The sequence below is a fragment of the Chanodichthys erythropterus genome, chromosome 3 (assembly GCF_024489055.1).
Source record: "Chanodichthys erythropterus isolate Z2021 chromosome 3, ASM2448905v1, whole genome shotgun sequence".
Classification (NCBI taxonomy): domain Eukaryota; kingdom Metazoa; phylum Chordata; class Actinopteri; order Cypriniformes; family Xenocyprididae; genus Chanodichthys; species Chanodichthys erythropterus.
Window position 1 is genome coordinate 67,631,212 of NC_090223.1, and position 20,016 is coordinate 67,651,227.

The window sequence follows — 20,016 nt, forward strand, 5'->3', positions numbered from 1 at the left end:
TTTTTCCTCCATCTTATTATTACAGCAATGATGGCCAAAATATTAGTGAGAAATGATTAAGTAATTGCTTAGCAGGGTCTTCAAACTTTAAATTGGCTTGAAAAAGCCTGGCCAGAAAGTAATTTTAACAGCTTGAAGTTGGAAACAGGGGTTTTCAACCTGTGGGGCTTGAGGGTCTGTGTAACGCTTCACAATTCAATTTTCAGACCATTCAATTCCCTGGAGCAATACACGACCCATTCCTTTCGGATCGGAGCAGCAACAACAGCGGCCTCTGTCACAACGATTCCCACACTGAAAGCTCTGGGACGATGGTCTTCAGTAGCATACGAATGCTACGTTCGTCCTGGAATTAAGGACATTTTAGATGCGCTAAAAGCTATGGGATCCATTTGACATATTTGTTCATATTTTGTCTCTCCCTGAATTAACCTTTCCATCTCCGAAAGCTCAAACTCAGTCTCTGTACTATTCATCTCACTTTTGTTCACAATTATTCCTGGATTTGCCACTTCCTGATCTGGATGTCAACCAACATCTCAAGTTGCTAAATGATGCATGGCCGTACATTTTAAATGTGACTGCTCCTTTTAAACTGTTTAAATCAAAACCTAAATCTGACTGCTGGCTTACTTCTGACACTCACTTGTTTAGACAATCCTGTAGGAAAGCAGAGCAAAAATGGCAAAAGGACAGACACCAATAATCCTATGACTCATTTAAGGTCTGCCTTTGGGACTTCCAGAATGCAGTGAAGGCTGCAAAAGCTGCTTACTTTTCTAATTTAATCTCTATCAAGTGTCATAGACCTAAAGTCTTGTTTTCTGTTATAAACTAATGATGGTTCTGTTGCTGTTGAATCTCGGGTGCTAGATGTTTTTCAGTCCTTGTTCTGGTATGGGACCTGAGGAGCTGATTATCCAGTTTAACTCTTCATTTTCTGATGTTTTGAATTCTGTGGCTCCTTTGAAAACTAGGAAGAAGAAAGTCAAGACTCAGCCCTGGTTGAACAGCAATAGCAATAATCTTAGGCAAGAATGCAGGAGGGCTGACCATTAATGGCTCAAAGATAAGTTACAAGTCTCGTATAAATCTTTGAGAGATTGTTTGACTAAGTTTCAAAAAGTAGTCATGATAAGTTTTTTGATAAGCACAGTATAAATTACCATCTGTACGCTGATGATTCCCAAATTTACTTCTCTATAAAACATGGGGAGCTATCTTCTCAAATCTTTGTTTAACTGTTTGGCTGATGTGAAGTTGGTTGGCAAACAACTTTCTCCAACTGAATGAAGACCAGTCAGAGTTTGTTGTCTGAGGATGTGAGATGGATTCTAATAACAACCTATTATTGCTTCCTGGGGAAAAACCTTCCTTTGTGAAAAATCTTTATTTTTGACTGAGCTTAAATTTGATCATCAAATCTTAGATAAATAGCCAAGTTGATGTCCATCCTCTCTTTCAATGATTTGGAGAAGGTTGTTTGTGCCTTCTCGTTTGGATTATTGTAAGTCTTTGTATCTGGTGTGAGTCAGGCCTCCCTCTCTCATCTGCAGCTGGTTCAGAACTCTTTTAACTGGTACCAAAAAAAGAGTTCATATTACTCCTGTATTGATTTCATTACATTGATTATCAATTTGATCCAGAATCAAGTGTTGTTGTAGGTTTTCAAATCTCTCCATGGCTTGGCACCAGAGTATATTTCTGATTTAAATAGTTTACATAAACCTTTGAGATCTTTTCACTCCAATGATCAGTCTTGTCCGGCGGTTCCTCTAGGGTCATGTCAGTGGGTGTTAAAAATGTATTTACTTTCCTTAGCTTTTAATAATGTGTTGTAAACTGTATGTATGTTTATTTTTTGCTACTTTCATGTACAGCACTTTGATACCCACTGTGGTTTCTGAAAATGCTTTAGAAATAAAGTTGAGAGTGGCATATTTAATCTAAATGTGTATATCAGAGGTAAAACAGAACTTATAATCATTGTTTTACTTTATTACTTTGCTTACGCACAGTTAAGAGTGTGCGTATGGTGCGCACATATTTATGCCTAATTTATTTTTTATAAATCCTGATATATGCGTGGAAAATGTGTACCCACATTTTAATGCCTTTTTTCTGTGTACGCAATGTTTATGCATCAGGCCTCACAGTTATCTGTCTCCCTCGTCTACTAATGATGCGAGGGGTGGTAAGCATAAATGGAATTGCAACATAATCAGCTATTATTTCATTGGTCCTCTCTCGGTTTTGCATGTGCTCATAATTTCTTTGTATGAGAGCCTGGCCTAAAATGATGTCACACAATTAAACACAAATAAAACAATTGACTCCAAGCACAACTACACAATATGCTTACAAAATCTTTTTTTATATTTGAATAAAAACATTTTTAATATTTGAATAAAAGGTGAATATTAGGGCTGTGAATCTTGGGGTAGACAGCGATTCGATTCAGGATTCACAAGGTGTTCGATTTGTTCTCGAATGATTTTTATCAAATTCAGAACGATTCTATTCGAGACGATTCACATTAAAATTCGATGCAATGCAATGGGATTCAATTAATTTGATTCGAATCCTCATGTGGACCTTGAGGTCCCCTTTAAATCTGAAACTCTTTCCACACTGATCACATGTAAATGGCTTCTCTTCAGTGGAATATCCATGGGTTCCCTAAGGCTTCGTTCCCATGTGAAGCCATTCCCACAGACTGCAGGTGAAAGGTTTCTCTCCAGTGTGAATTCTCATGTGGTCTTTAAGGCTTTCTTTTCAAATGAAAACTCTTTCCACACTTACCCCCTTTCCACCAGCACGAACCGGGTGCTAGTTCAGAGCTAGTGCTAGTGGCAGTTCGGAGTTGGTTCAACTGACGAGCCTTTTAAGAACCGGTTTGCCTTTCCACAGGCTAGAGAGCCAGCAAATAGCCAGGTCTTACAGCAAAGCTAGCGCTGCAGCGCAAAACCTATGCGCCAAACACAAACACACCGAGCTTGTTCGAGATACATCGGTTTCCCGCAGGGTGATCGACATATGACATCAAAGCACAGCGAGAACGAGCCAAAAGCATAAGGAGTCCTATGCTCTACAAACGCTCCCGTGGACCCGCGGCACTCTGATGTCACCTGCCAAATCGGTCCGCGCTGCTCCGGTGCATCTCGAACAAGCCTTCTATCAACAATCGCGGATGTTTCACTACTGTTGATGCTCATGGCTTTACGAACCTACACTGGCATCCAAACACGGCTCGCCGCAATTTAGACGGATATTACAACTGATCTGCTATTAGCTCGATTAGCTGCTATTTCAAAAATGGAGTTTCTTGTTGGTCACGGTAACCCCGCCCCCAGCTCCTGACGCAAGCGGTTCTTACTTCTAGCCCAGCAATGTTTTGGTGCTACTTACGAACCACTTTTCCCGGTTCGGTGCTGGTGCTTTGGGTGTCGAAACGCAAAGAACTGATTTGAAACTAGGCTCTGGCTCCAAACCAGCACTCAAACCGCCTTGGTGGAAAAGGGGTAACTGTTAACAGGCTTAATGTTTCTCTCCAGTGTGAATTCTCATGTGGATTTCAAGTGTTCCTTTTCTATTGAAACTCTTTCCACACTCTTGACAGGTGTGAGGCTTCTCTCCAGTGTGAATTCTCATGTGGTCTGTAAGGTTTATTTTTTGTGTAAAACTCTTTCCACACTGTTGACAGGTGTAGGGCTTTTCTCCAGTGTGAATTCTCATGTGGTCTATAAGGTTTCCTTTTTGACTGAAACTCTTTCCACACTGTTGACAGGTGAAAGGTTTCTCTCCAGTGTGAATTCTCACGTGGACTGTAAGGTTTCCTTTTTCACTGAAACTCTGTCCACACTCTTGGCAGTTGTAAGGCTTTTCTCCAGTGTGAACTCTCATGTGGATTTTAAGTTTTCCTTTTTTACTGAAACTCTTTCCACACTCTTGACAGGTGTAAGGCTTTTCTCCAGTGTGAATTTTCATGTGGGCTGTAAGGCTTCCCTTTTGACTGAAACTCTTTCCACAATGTCGGCAGGTATACAGCTTTTCTCCAGTGTGAACTCTAACGTGGACTTTAAAGTTTTCTTCACGTGTGAAACTCTTTCCACACTGTTGGCAGGTGAAAGGTTTCTCTCCAGTGTGAATTCTCATGTGGCCTGTAAAGCTTCCTTTATGACTGAAACTCTTTCCACATTGTTTGCAGGTGAAAGGCTTTTCTCTAGTATGGATTCTCATGTGGATTTTAAGGCTTCCTTTATGTCTGAAACTCTGTCCACATTGCTGGCAGGTGAAAGGTTTCTCTCCAGTGTGAATTCTCATGTGGTCTTTAAGGCTTCCTTTATGTGTGAAAATCTGTCCACATTGCTGGCAGGTGAAATGCTTCTCTCCAGTGTGAATTCTCATATGGACTTTAAGATGTTTTTTGTGTGTGGAACTCTTAGTTCCTGTCTTTTGAGCACTTTTTTGTGAGGAAACCTGTGTTGATCTTTCTCCAATCATGAAATCATGATGTTTATCATAATGTTCTTTCTCTTCTTCCCTTTCATTAAGTTCATGACTCCCTTCTTTCAGTGACATTAGGTCTAGGACAAAAATAGACATAAAACAGTTTAGACATTTAAAGCATCAAAACCAACAACATGTATGTTCTATACCCTATCCTATCCTATGGATCAGGGATGGGCAGGTTTGGTCCTGGAGGACCACTGTCTTCCATCCCTAATCAAATACACCTGACTGTAATTTTCAAGCATTCCTGAAGACTTAAGGCTGATTTATATTTCTGCGTCACATGTACGCTTGTAGGCATGGCGTAGGCTGCGAGTACCACGCATAACCTACGACGTAGCCTGATGTGCAACATCTCTGTGCTATAATATAACACGTCAATTCTACACAGACTGTAAGTGCTGTGATTTGTCTGTTAGAGTTCCTCCCTGGTGTTGGTGTGGAGCAACTGGAGAAGAGCGAGTGTGTGGCAAAGGGGGCGTGGTTCAGCAGCGTGAGAGAGAGGCAGGAGACTAGCGGTGCTTAAAGGTGCTACAGAGGATGTTTTCGACGACTGAGAAACCAAAGACTGTTACTGAGTTTTTTAAATGAACGCCTCCCAAAACTCATGCAGGAGTATTGGAACACGAGTGTTTGTTTACCGGATTCATTATGTCGGACTCACCGCAGGTAACTCATAATCTGCAGTTGTTACTCCTGACAAAAAAATTGGACGCTGTGCCTGTGGAAAGTTACTGGAGCGCGCAGTCGCGCTCGTCTCTCACAAGGAACGAAATGGCAGTGACTGACAAGCCAGAGGGCCAATCGTTTCCGCGATGATAACACAAACAATTGGCTGATGTTTTTAAGGCCCTACCTCGTGCACAGATGATGTATATTAATATTATTCCTTTCAGTGCACCTAATAAATAGTCTTTTATCAATTAGTAAAGACAGTTTCAAGTAATACTGCAAAAATGTATAAAAAAAACATCCTGTGTAGCACCTTTAAGAAGGTCAAGTGCAAATGATAAACACCTGTGTCTCATTGCAGTAATTGACTTGGGGAGACCAGATAAAGCCACCAGGAAAAAGGAAGTGGCTGAGAGAGAAGCTGTGTCTCTAAAGGTTGTATCCTCCGGAGGTCGAATTCAAAGTTTGCATACATCATTGAGGCTGTATCATTTCAGAAAAGTAAGTAGGACTTTCCGAACGTGACCTTGGAATGCATCCTTCTTTCACAGGAATTCAGAGGATGCATGAGGTGTATCCTTCGCTGCTGCAGATAGCCCACAATCCTTTGCGTCACTGATAACAACCATCATTTATTTGAAAAAAAATAAAATAAATGGTGGCGTCGGCAAATGTACATAAAAGCGAAGATGTGTTTAAATATAAGTAGTTTCATGCTTGTTTTTGTTTTGTTTTAAACTTTTTTCTTCCTATACTCCTCCTTTGTCTCTGTAACACATATCTGTTGAACATAAGCCAGTTCCTCAAGCAACCAAAAAAAAAAAAAAAAACATTTTCTTTTCAAATTACATACAAATTCATTAATAATTTCCATTAATTTGCTGAGAGCGCAACAAGGCTGCCGTGAATGTGTTGGCATAGCAACGATATACTTCCTGTTTCCTTTCCTGCCTGTGTGTCCTACGAAGGATGACTTGTTTCATTTTGGCTAAGGACACTCCATATACCACATCCTTCACAGGATTCATCCTCTTGATCCGAAATCAAATGAAATGAGACACAGCTACTGACTGACTGGACACTTGTGGAGACTGGGAGACTGGAGGCTGGAATTTGATTACTGTGTTTACAGCTTTATGTTGATTACGTTTTGGGAGCGCAGAGACCAGACGCATAGACTACTGCGTGGAGGCTCCGTTGTAGGTGCGACACAGAAATATAAATCAGCCTTTACTGTTTCATTTTGGGGTTGGGTTAATTTTTTCCAAGTGTGTTTGATCAGGGATGGAGCTAAACTCTGCAGAATAGTGATAAAAAACTGACCAAAAGATGGGCAAAAATCTTACACTAAACCATGTCAAATTGTCTATTACTCTCATTTTTCTGTAATTTAATTACAGTTACTTCTGATGTAATTGAACTAAATACAGTGTTTTGAACAATTATATATAATACAATAGTGGATTTAACATCAAAATTATGGCTGTCAATAGATTACATTTTAATCACAATTAATCATGATTAATCTCATACTTCAATTCAGCATACACCAGATTGAAGTGTGATTCTCACAAAACTGTATTTTTCAGCTTTTTAAAGGAATTTTGGGTCTTTTCAAAAAGAGGACACTTGCAGACTCCAAAAGGACACCAAATAACCAAATGCTATGAGTCTAAATAACGCTAAATTAAAGCATACCGACACACACACACACACACACACACACAAAACCACAGCAAAACACATTTGAGAATTCACAGTGTATAGTGTGTGTAACAGAAGACTGGAGAAACAGAAGACATCTATCATCTTGAGGGACTGTTCTGCAGGCAGGCAGCCCAAAGCATGGCAAGGAAACACAGAGTTTCGTTCCCTGTTCTCAGGGAACCATGGTTACATACAAAACCCAAGACGTTCCCTTTCGAAAGGGAACTTGCTCTGTGATTGCAAAAAACGCTATGGGGAACGATATACCCACACCACCATGCTTGAGGAGAGTGCATAACAAAAAATATGGCTGACAAACGTCGAGCAGTTTCAAAGGAAATGCTTAGCAACTCACCCTCGGGTCACACCAGGCTGTCAGTGAGGGCATTCCCTATGGCCAGCAGCCCAAGCTGAGCCTACAGAAGGCCTTCCTCTATAGAGAGAGAAGGCCTAATAAGGCCGCTAGAGCATCTGAGACCAACTTTTCTGCAGACAAAGTGGTCTCTTCTAGGGAATGAGGCCAGGGAAACGAAGGGAACCCCGACCAGTCACTAGAGGGGAACGAAGTCACCCCCAATGCCACCAGGGAGGCCGGCCTGGTCTATCGTAAGACAAGCTTAGTCTTGGCCAATCCCTGTCTGAACACAGAATCTCAAAAACGCATCCTTCATAGAAGGGAGCGGGTAAAAGTGACTGCAAAAGGGCAGGAGCAACTCAAACACTACGTGTAGAGACGGGCATCCTGGCGAGCAGAACTCAGCTGAGTGCTATGAACCCTCATATTGAGGGGAGTATGATCCACTCATCCTAGGATCTACTCAGCGCTTAATTAATGCACTGAGGAGGCTGTGCACTAAACACCTGATGCTTCAGGGGAGCACAAACCAGCCTACGGCTGAATCTTAGAAGGAGGCCTAATTAAGGCCTACCACCAATGATCAGCTTAGGGAGCTAAGCACTATTACGTACATTACCCGAAAGGGAAGTACTAAGCTCACCTAACAGGTAGACCATGCAATGGGCACATACACATGGAGGCCAAAAAGGCCTACAGCATGAAAGTAACTGAATATGATACAGAAGTATCTTCAGAAAGTGGCCTGGAGGGGCCACCCTGAACACCTGTCTTGCTGGCACCAGACAGGCAACTTCAATGGCAGCATAAGAGGCTGCAAAGCGCCCGCATGATAATCTACCCAACACAATCCAATGAGCAGTGTACTCAGTAAAAGCACCTTTTTACTCTTTCAAACAAGAGGAGTACAACATACGCCAACACATAGTCGAGGAAGGCCCGTGCAGGCCTATCACCTCAACAGACACGTGGCATTAGCTTGTGGCAGTGTTTCAAGCCCCAGGAAGGGCAAATAACCGAACCATGAGGAGGTTAAATCATCACCTGGGGCCCTGGCTAACCAGAAATGTACTCAATTAAACACTTGTAACACTCCCAGCGAGAGAATCGTCAGCGCCCTCAAGCACTGTCTATGCGCGGTCCTCTCCAGACAGAAAACGCCCAGAAAATGTGTATATCAAGTGTCAAATCCTGTGACACGGATGAACACACTCTCTTGAACGTTTGTAAGGCATATATAAAAACCCTACAGGAGTCGATATAGTGGCGATCAGATAGAACAGGACCGAAAGATGATGAGATGTCTTCTGTTTCTCCAGGCGCTCCTTTTATATGTCCGGGTCATGCCATATTACGTCATAGGCTGTCGCTGGCCAATAGGGATTGGAGTTTTTGGATAGTTGCTTTCAGACACCTTGGTCACGTGACGTTCCCCATAGCGTTTTTGCAAATACAGAGCGAGTTCCCTTTCGAAAGGGAAAAAAATATACCCATGCGACTTACGGTTTTGTGGTCTGGGCTCACATTTAAAGGTGCCCTAGAATTAAAAATTGAATTTACCTTGGCATAGTTGAATAACAAGAGTTCAGTACATGGAAATGACATACAGTGAGTCTCAAACTCCATTGTTTCCTCCTTCTTATATAAATCTCATTTGTTCAAAAGACCTCCGAAGAACAGGCGACTGACACTGACACTGACTGTTACGTAACAGTCGGGATCATTAATATGTACGCCCCCAATATTTGCATATGCCAGCCCATGTTCAAGGCATTACACAAGGGCAGCCAGTATTAATGTCTGGATCTGTGCACAGCTGAATCATCAGACTAGGTAAGCAAGCAAGGACAATAGTGAAAAATGGCAGATGGAGCAATAATAACTGACATGATCCATGATATCATGATATTTTTAGTGATATTTGTAAATTGTCTTTCTAAATGTTTCGTTAACATGTTGCTAATGTACTGTTAAATGTGGTTAAAGTTACCATCGTTTCTTACTGTATTCACGGAGACAAGACTGTCGTTATTTTCATTATTAAACACTTGCGGTCTGTATAATTCATAAACACAACTTCATTCTTTATAAATCTCTCCAACAGTGTGTAATGTTAGCTTTAGCCATGGAGCGCTATCAAACTCATTCAGAATCAAACGTTAACATCCAAATAAATACTATACTCACATGATCTGATATGCTGCATGACAAACACTTTGTAAAGATCCATTTTGAGGGTTATATTAGCTGCGTGAACTTTGTTTATGCTGTTTAAGGCAAGCGTGAGCTCGGAGGCAGAAAGCACGAAAACTTAAAGGGGCCACAGCCTGAATCGCCGCATATTTAATGATGCCCCAAAATAGGCAGCTAAAAAATTTATTTAAAAAAATCTATGGGGTATTTTGAGCTGAAACTTCACAGACACATTCAGGGGACACCTTAGACTTATATTACATCTTTTAAAAAAGACGTTCTATGGCACTTTTACTGGAAACACTATAATTTAAAGTGATGTAGTTACACATTACTTCATGTACTCACTATAGTAATGAGTTAATAATGCTTAATTACAAGTAACCAGCCCTAAACCAAACCCTAACCCTTGCTCTACAGCAAGTCCACTTGAATGAAACGACTGAGTGAATTCAGACACTGAGTGCACTGGAAAGGCTGCTGATTTCAGAGTTTGTGCTGCTGTTTAATAATCATTTGATAATAATCATTTAAACCATTTCATGATCAATTAAACAGGAATTTATACCTGAATGATATTATGCTGGAATGAATGGATTCTGTAATGTTATCTGTAAGATTATACCCCTGTATATTCTCTATTTTCTGTAGAGCTGGACATTTTAATAATCATCAAATGACTGAGTTCAGCTGTGAGAATAAAACCAACCTGTTTGTTCCTCAGTTTCTTCATGTTTCACTCTGAAAGCTTCTTCAATCTTTATTTCGTCAAACTCCTCTTTATTAAACTCAGTCTTCATGTCTCTAGTCTCATCTTTAATAAGCGCAATCTTCATGTCTTCAGTCTCCTCTTTAATAAACGCCATCTGTAAGAAGAGAATAAGTAACAGAGTTAAAAGTCTTCAATGACCTGTTGGACAAAAAAACACTCAAAACTAACAATTCAAATGAATAAACTTCATATTTAGACGTTTATGATCTACATTTGGTATAAAGAATTATAGATTATATTTAAACGATTACTCTGGTTAAAACATGATTAGTTTGTTTGTTAGTGTTTGTTGTTTTCGTTCATGTTCACTGTTTGAGCAGCACGTGTCGTGATTCACTGAATCATTTCTCAAAGCGTTTGATTCAATTGACTCGGGAGTTGAAAAGTAAAGTTTCTCCATCATTACTCTCCAGAGACTGAACTCGTGTTCATGATAAACTGATTTATGATATATATATATATATATATATATATATATATATATATATATATAGAGAGAGAGAGAGAGAGAAACGAGACGCAGGTTTACCGTTTCTCATCAGTGGATATGAGTTTTACTCACACAAATATCCTTCATTACAGTTAGATAAAGAATCACAATGTTACATTAAATAGTAAATAAACTATTTTAACACCGCTGTTAAAATTATTAAAACTACTAAACATTTTTTGTCAAATAAAACAGCTTAAATTCTTAAAACAATCCTTTATTCAGCAGAATCACAACAGATGCTGGAGCGCGGCGCAGTCTTATGACGTCATGTCGTCATTCCAAAATAAAAGTCATGCATTGTCTACAATCACAGAAGTGCATAGAAATCCAACTATTTTACCAGATAATTTTTATATATTAAAATTAAAACAGTGACAAATATGGTACAAACAAAGTTTAAAAGGTTGTATGAGTTCATTCATGTGTCCGAATTTATATATATATATATTGAACATTGATCAAGATGGCGCCGCGCATGGCAGCCACAGTGCTTAGCTCTTCATTGTTTGTTCTGTTTTTGTTAGTTTTTCCTGTTTTCTGTTTTTCAAACACCATCAGCTTTACCAGGGATGAACTGCTGAACATTCGGCAGTATACACCACAAAATCTTTTACCGGATTTCGATTATTCAGACGTTTTGTTGAATGTTGTAGTCGGCGGAGCGGCAGCGCTGTTTAGACGCTTCAGGACGCGCAGACGGGGAAAGCGCGCCGGCGCCCTCGTGAAGCTCAGACAGCGCGGATTAAGAACGCCACTGCCTAGCATCCATCTGGCGAATCTCCGCTCTCTGCCCAACAAAACGGACGAACTCCTTCTGCTCTCCCGGACCAATAAGGATTTCTCGAACTCGGCTGCTCTGTGCTTCACGGAAACCTGGCTGAACGACGCCATTCCGGACAGCGTGTTAAGTCTGCCGGGCTTTCAGCTGTTTAGATCAGATCGCGACGCAGAATCAACGGGGAAATCGCGCGGCGGCGGGACGTGCTTTTACATCAACGAAAGGTGGTGTTCAGATGTAACGGTGTTAAAGAAGATGTGCTGTCCAGATCTTGAAACACTCTTCATTAACTGCAAACCGTTCTATTCGCCGCGGGAGTTTTGCTCGTTCATTCTGGTGAGCGTCTACATTCCTCCGCAAGCACACGTGAGTTCGGCTTTACAGATACTCGCTGATATGATCACAGAGAGCGAGCAACAACACCCGGACTCTGTTCTAATCATTCTCGGGGACTTTAATAAAGCGATTCTCTCACGTGAACTGCCCAAATACAGACAGCATGTTACCTGTCCCACCAGAGACAGCAATATACTCGACCATTGTTACACAGCAATAAAGGATGCATATCACTCTGTCCCACGGGCAGCTTTGGGGCTCTCTGATCACTGTTTAGTTCATCTCATACCAACCTACAGGCAGAAACTGAAATCAGCTAAACCTGTAGCAAAGACTGTAAAGAGATGGACCACCGAAACAGAGCGAGCTTTACAAGCCTGTTTTGAATGGACTGATTGGAGTGTTTTTGAAGCTGCTGCCACCGATCTGGACAAGCTCACAGAGACTGTTACATCATATATCAGTTTCTGTGAGGATCTGTGCATTCCTACAAAGACTCATTTAACTTACAACAACGACAAACCCTGGTTCACTGCAAAACTCAGCCAGCTCCGTCAGGCCAAAGAAGATGCTCGCAGAAAAGGGGACAGAGTCTTGTACAAACAGGCCAAATACACACTGGAAAAGGAGATCAAAGTGGCAAAGAGGAATTATTCTGATAAACTTCGGAATCAGTTCTCTTCTAATGACACAGCTTCAGTGTGGAAAGGTCTGAAAGACATTACCAACTACAAGACACCATCCCCCAGCTCTGTGGAGAATCAACAACTGGCAGACGATCTGAATGGGTTTTATTGCAGGTTTGAAAAATCACCATTCACACCTCCAACAACCCCCCTCTCCCCCACACCTGCAATTCAGTTCAGTGAAGATGACGTGCGCCAGGTCTTCAGAAAGAACAAGAGAAGAAAGGCACCAGGCCCAGACAGCGTTTCACCAGCCTGTCTGAAAACCTGCGCTGACCAGCTGGCCCCCATCTTCACACAGATCTTCAACAGATCACTGGAGCTGTGCGAAGTCCCCTCATGCTTCAAACGCTCCACCATCATCCCCATCCCAAAGAAACCCAAAATCACTGGACTAAATGACTACAGACCTGTGGCTCTAACGTCTGTGGCCATGAAGTCATTTGAAAGACTGGTTCTGGCTTTTCTGAAGGACATCACTGGACCCTTACTGGACCCCCTGCAGTTTGCTTACCGAGCAAACAGGTCTGTGGATGATGCAGTCAATATGGGACTGCATTATGTTCTCCAGCATCTGGACAGACCAGGGACTTATGTGAGGATCCTGTTTGTGGACTTCAGCTCTGCTTTTAACACCATTGTCCCATCACTCCTCCAGCCTAAACTAACTCAGCTCTCCGTGCCCACCTCTGTCTGTCAGTGGATCACCAGCTTCCTGACAGACAGGCAGCAGCTAGTGAGGCTAGGAAAATTCTCATCCAGCACCCTCACCATCAGCACCGGCACCCCTCAGGGCTGTGTTCTCTCCCCACTGCTCTTCTCCCTCTACACAAACGACTGCACCTCTAAAGACCCCTCTGTCAAGCTCCTGAAGTTTGCGGATGACACCACACTGATCGGCCTCATCCAGGACGGTGACGAGTCTGCTTACAGACTGGAGGTTGAACAGCTGGCTGTCTGGTGCAGTCTTAACAACCTGGAGCTCAACACGCTCAAGACAGTGGAGATGACCGTGGACTTCAGGAGAAACCCCCCTGCTCTTTCCCCACTCACCATCATGAACAGCACTGTGGCAGCAGTGGAGTCATTCAGGTTCCTGGGCACCACCATCTCCCAGGACCTGAAGTGGGACAACCACATCGAGTCCATTGTGAAAAAGGCCCAGCAGAGGTTGTACTTCCTTCGCCAGCTGAGGAAGTTCAACCTACCACAGGAGCTGCTGAAACAGTTCTACTCTGCCATCATTGAATCCATCCTCTGCACTTCAATTACCATCTGGTTCAGCTCAGCTACCAAATCTGACCTCAGAAGACTACAGAGGGTAGTCCGGTCTGCTGAGCGAATCATTGGCACAACCCTCCCCACTCTCCAAGAACTGTACTTATCCAGAGTGAGAAAAAGGGCAAAGAAGATCACTCTGGACCCCTCACATCCAGCACACTCCCTCTTTGAACTGTTGCCATCCGGTCGACGCTACAGAGCCCTGAGCACCAGAACGACCAGACACAGGAACAGTTTCTTCCCTCAAGCAATCCATCTCATGAACACTTAACAAACACGGAACACATAACACTATTACACATTATTTACTTAAAACACTTATTTATCTCAATTTGCACACATAATTGTACATACAATTGTCTATAATATATATTGTCTTTTGCTTTTTTTTTGCACTTTGTCTATCTTGTAAATTTGTATATTATTATTTTATTCTTTTTATTATGTGTCTTGTCTTGTCGCTGTCACTCTGTTGCACTGTGGAGCTTCTGTCACTAAAACAAATTCCTAGTATGTGTAAACAACATACCTGGCAATAAAGCTCTTTCTGATTCTGATATATATATATATATATATATATATATATATATATCTATATATATATACAGGGTGTGATTTGTAAAAAAAAAAAAAAGAAAAAAAAAAGAAGGGGGGGGGTGTTTTGAAAAGTTTTTTTTTTTAATTTGTTAAAAAACAGCTATATACTATTTTTTGAGATTTTAAGTATTAGATAGCTTAGATATTTGCACCACTATCTACAATGACACTAATAATTCTTAATTTCTGATAGAAATGCAAAATCAATCAGTAGTTATTAATAGAATTACGAGACACAAACCTTTACAGTCAATCGTGTTTGGCCCTATTTATTTTTGATCACAGTGCACACACATACAAACTTTTAGTCCAGAAGTGTGCACATTTCTAGAAAAACACGTTTACCTCAGATTTCATTAGATAGAATATACGCCGGGCCGTACGCAGGGTTTCATAACTACCCTGGTCAGAAAATGTTGTTTGTTTGGGGGGTACGGGGGCATGATCCTAACAAGGCAAGTCAACTAACGCTATACAATTCTTTTGCTTTACTGCATATGGTTACCTAGCTTGTCATCCTTATGGTGCGTTCACACCGGACGCGAATGAAGCGGTAAGCGCGAGTGATTTACATGTTAAGTCAATGCAAAGACGCGAATTGACATCCTGCGGCGCGATTCGCGCGAATGAAGCGGCGCGAATGACGCGATTCTCGCGAATCGCGCAAGTTGAAAAATCTGAACTTTGGCGAATTTCCGCGCCGCGTTAACCAATCGGGAGCTTGCTCTAGTAGTGACGTGACGTAGCGAGCTGAGGCAGAAATTCGAAACAACAATGGAGGACAAAATCATCGTCGCTGTACATCTTCATACATTTATAGAAACAGAAATAAAAAGGACCGTGTTTGAAAGAAAGTGAGTGAGGAGGTCGGACAATCTGATAAGTTGTAAAAAACGGTCTTTACTCAATTTGAGCTATATATATACATTTATATATATACATATATACATATATATATAATACATATATATTAAGACTACAAGCCAACTAAAGACGACCAATTGAGCTTATTCGCTGTAATTTACAATTATTTCCCCACTGACAAGTTGTGTTTATTCAGAGGAAGTGTGCAGAAGCAGTGGGAGAGTCTGGGACACATAAAGGAGCGGGAGAGCCCCTCTCATGACGCGAATTCGCGTCTGTTGTGAAGGGATTTTCACGCGCGAATGAAGCGAGTAAACTCAAAATGTTCAAGCGTCCAACTACGCGCGAATAGCGCGATTTATTCGCGCAAGTCGCGTCTGGTGTGAACACAGCATTAGAATGTAGCTGTAACATTAGCTCTGCCGCTAACAGCCCAGTTAATGTCACAAATCTAAAGATAGATAGCATCAACACAATGTAATGCAAATACTGTACATTTCTTTTTTTTTGTTTGGATAAGAATTAGTCTCAGTGAGACTGTTGTTGTTTATAGTGTTACTTTTAGGATTGTTTATGTGCATAAATATTATTAAACTAGTCGCAAACAGGGTGGTGGTTTAAATTACAGTCCAGATGAAAGCTAAATCTGTTTAACTCAAAATAAGTTTTTCTTTCTTTGTGGTTTGATATAGAGAAGATTCATCCACTCCCACCCACAACTGCAAAAAGCACATAGTGTACGAGAACTGCATCATGGAGTTGTTTAATGTATGTCTGGACAAGGTCATGTGATGTGAGGACCCAAAGGCTGGGGACATTCCTGTCCATTGCACATGTCGAAGACACTGGAATAGCCAGCCTGTCCTTGGGAGCGTGCCATCTGGAAATCTGCACCTTTCTGCCACTGTGTGCCTGAGAGGTGCATCTTACAATAGAGTAATCACTCAGTATATGAGTATCTTTACTAAGTGGAATGTATTTTGCTTTCATTGCAAGGAATTTCAAAGAAACTGGAAGCAATCAGTAAGCAGAAAGACTGTGAGAAACTCAAGAAGTGGATGAAAAGCATCAACAACCACATATACTGGACTGCAGCTGGCTCAACCTCCGAGCCAGAGCCAGAATCGCAAAGTGGACTGTGATCCTGAACCATGTTAGAGATGTCCATACACATGAGGATCCTCTTTACCCTTCACATGCTGAGCATGTGATCCGCAAGACAACTGACAAGAATAAATGGCTCCAAGCAGGTATTCAATTTTGTTTGTATGTTAATCAATATACAAGCTTAATGTCAAAACAGACAACTACACAGTTATTTAGTCATTTTCAGAAATTGACCAGAGATCATCGTTGTAATAATCGCTACTGTATCATTTTCTAGTATGATATTGTTTTATTGTCTGCAGATACTCTAGCTTTCAACAAGTTGGAGAAGTTGCTGAACAATAAAAGAATGCTGAAGGATGTTTCAAAACTAAGCCCCCACCACCAAACTTCATCAATGGAGTCTTTCCATGCCATCATCCGTGGTTTTGCCCCAAAGAATGTAGACTTTCCCTTTATTGGAATGCTGTGCAGGTAAAAGAAGGTTTTACTCAATACTTTTGTGAATTGTAGCCTGAAATATCTGTCAATATTAACATGTTTTGTCTTGTACTTACAGACTCTATGTTACGATTGGGAGGCTCAGGCAGGAGATCCAAGTGCAGCGTTTTATTAAGAATGAGAATGGTCGTACAGGCAGGGTCAATCAGGAACAAACAGGAGCAGCAAAGGACAGGCAGGGTCGTAGTCAGGGTACAGGCGGTAGGTCACAAGGCAGGCAGATATAACTCACAGGTCGGTATACAAAGCAAGGATCAGGACAGGCAGCAACGGGTCAAAAACAAGAAACAGGCAGGAACGATAACAAGCAGGCAGACAGGATAGAAACGCTCAGAAATTGCAACAATAGTTAAACAATACTTCCCGGTGAGGTGGTGTGTTTGGAAGTCCTTTATAGTCCTGTTAATGAGCTGCAGCTGGGTGTGGTAATCAGTGTGGTGTGCTAGGGTGGATGTGGCAACAGGTGATAGGTGTGAAGTGAACATGTGACTGACAGGGAGAATTGTGGGAAGTGTAGTCCGGGGAGTGACAGGAACAGACGGTGATCGTTACACTCTACCTGGCTGCTATGCATTATAATGATTATTTTCATTTTCATTTTCATCTTTTAATTATAATAACACATTTAATTGCTTTTATTTTTGCTCACATTTGAATTGGTAATTCACACGTGAAATTTCTCTGTACTGTACTATAGGCTACGTGTTGGTAACCATTAAAGAAAACGTAGTTTCATATTTATGTTTAAATAATCCTGTTATGTTTTAAATTCATCTATTTGATTATGGAAAGTGAAGAGCATGACTAATAAGATGCATCATAAGATGCGCAGTATGTTGGTAGACAAGGAGTGGGTCAGACATGATTTTGACCACTTCATGAAGTTTTATTTTATAGAAAGCCTTTCTTTAGAGTGAATTTTGATTTGTAAAAATTGTATCTTAATTTTAATCAATGTTTTATCAACCAATTGCCTGGATGTAATAAATAAGAAGCAAATATAGCAGAAAATATAATCATGACATGGAATCGTGGGCGTTGTCACTGGCGCGTGAACTGGAGTGCATCTTACATGAATGAACTGAAACTCAGCGTATAGACTGCTTGCCTCAGAGACATGAGAAATATCTCTATAGAAAGCATGAAATATCTACTTTAACGAAAATGAAATAATTAAAAATGAAAAGAAATAGGCTACTCTGTTTGTGTAGAATAAACCGAATGAAATGTGCATTCTCTCTCTAAGCGCGTCCACTATGATGAGATGATGAGAGTCAATGTCAACTTCATCTTTGCAGTATATGTTTTTTTTTTCAGTTGACGAATTAACGGTAGCTACATAGTGCGCCTCCCACCCAATAAATCGCAATAGGATTAAAGCTTTGTGTTGCTTTTGATATGGAACAAAATCTCAGATTTAAAATTCTGTTCTTCTCCATCTGGATAGTATTCTGGGTCGAACGGAACGCTTGAAAGACTGCGGGTCTATGAGCCATCGCGATACATCCACTGTCAACATTAGCGCATGGTACCGTGGCCGCAAGCTGGTTATGACCACACCCACCCTCTACCTTGCCCCGCCTCTCTCCTCCTCATTAGCATTTAAAACTATAGACCCAGAAACGGCACGTCCCGAGGAAAGCTCATTGTGGGACTGTCTCGTAGTGACTGAAATTCTGCTCCAAGGCTGAATTTCGGGAAAAAGACATCAGATAGAGTACTAGGGACCACTTAGGCCTATATAAAAGCATCCAAAAAGTAGCATGTCATGGGACCTTTAAAATCAATAAACCCGGAGAGACACGCCATTGTTCCCTTTCAAATGGAAGTTTTCAAAACTCTATACCAGTCCAAGTACCAAATGATGATTTTTAACTCCAACCGCTGCGGTCTGTCAGTCAAATAATGCATTGAAACAGTAACACCATCTATAAGAGTCAAATAAACATGCACAGACAAATCCTCATGCACATGCACAGATGTCCTAAGACATGAAACGATCGGTTTCCCACCATCTCCCCGGATTCCCAGCACCTGTTGTCTTCGTCAGCACCCCCTTTAAGTTGGAACTCACTCCCTGCACTCCCGGTCCGTTCTTAATGTTAGTTATTGTGTTGATGTTGTCTACCTGCTCCTGGATTATTAATAAAGCCTATTTAATTGTGGATTTCCATATACGCCTCATCTATACACACCAGCACGTAACAGTGAGAAACTGAACAGTATTTATATAATTTTTTACTTCTAAAACCCCACTATGTCCAACTGCGTTCAGCATCTGGTTAGTGAGGTCAGATGATGGAAGTGATCTCTCATGCTTTATATCTGTCATGAGCACCAGTTGGAGTGCCCTAGTTATCCACTAGAGGGCACTCCAACCCGGACTAGTTCCTCACCACACTTGGACTTCATTTCCCATAACTCACTTTCCGGACTCATTATCCAGTCATTGCACTCAGCTGTTTTATGTTTGATCATTAGTGTCTGTCTATTTATACCTGGTTTGTTTCTTCTTTTGTTATCGAGGTTTCGTTTATGGTCACTGGCTTTTGTTTGTGTTTTCTTTGTTTTATGTGGACTGATCTGTGGATTTTGACCCTTGCCTGTCTGATTACGTTTATGGATTACCCGATTAAAACTGCATGTGGATCTAACCATCTCGTCTCTGTGCCATTCCGTGACAATATCAATGAGTGCGAGAGATCACTTCCGTTGTCAGAGCGCGATCAGACCTCACTAACCGGATGTGGAGGGCAGTTGGTCATAGTGGTGTATTAGAGGTAAAAATTATATTATACACTCTATATTGTGCTGGCTTTTGCCACGTCCTCGACACCTCGGTGTAGAGGTCAGGAAAGAATGGTAATCCCTGACGCTGAGGCTGTGACCAGGCAGGTAGAAAGCGCTCATCTAATTTACTTTTATGTTGCGCTTCAGGTCTTTCTGTTGGCCATTCAATACTCAGTTTTGCTACCGCCCTAGTCACAACCTCGAGCAGCTCCTCATACGCTGGAGATTAGGATGGCGAGTCTGGGTCTGGTGGGTGAAGCTCAAGATAGGGCAGGACCCGTCTCAAACCCCTCTGCCAGATCCATTTGTGAACCCCAGGAATGGGACCCAATCCCTGGGGAACACTCGCCGCGGTGCCTTCTTTATCTTTAT

At 41.5% G+C, this 20,016-nt stretch overlaps 2 protein-coding genes across 2 annotated transcripts in view; one reads left to right on the plus strand and one right to left on the minus strand.

The window, feature by feature from the left end:
- LOC137005952 (gastrula zinc finger protein XlCGF57.1-like) overlaps window positions 1-10,885 on the minus strand; it is a 779,808-nt gene extending 768,923 nt beyond the window's left edge. Inside the window, exons 1-3 of the mRNA XM_067366484.1 lie at window positions 10,741-10,885; window positions 10,149-10,305; window positions 3,568-4,586 (exon numbers count right to left, since the gene is read on the minus strand). Of these exons, the coding sequence (XP_067222585.1) occupies window positions 3,568-4,586; window positions 10,149-10,305 (1,176 nt within the window). The 5' untranslated portion in view covers window positions 10,741-10,885. The remainder of the gene's footprint in view (window positions 1-3,567; window positions 4,587-10,148; window positions 10,306-10,740) is intronic.
- The window catches only part of LOC137006201 (gastrula zinc finger protein XlCGF57.1-like), a 703,714-nt gene that overhangs the window by 242,758 nt on the left and 440,940 nt on the right, over window positions 1-20,016 (plus strand). The window lies entirely within an intron of this gene.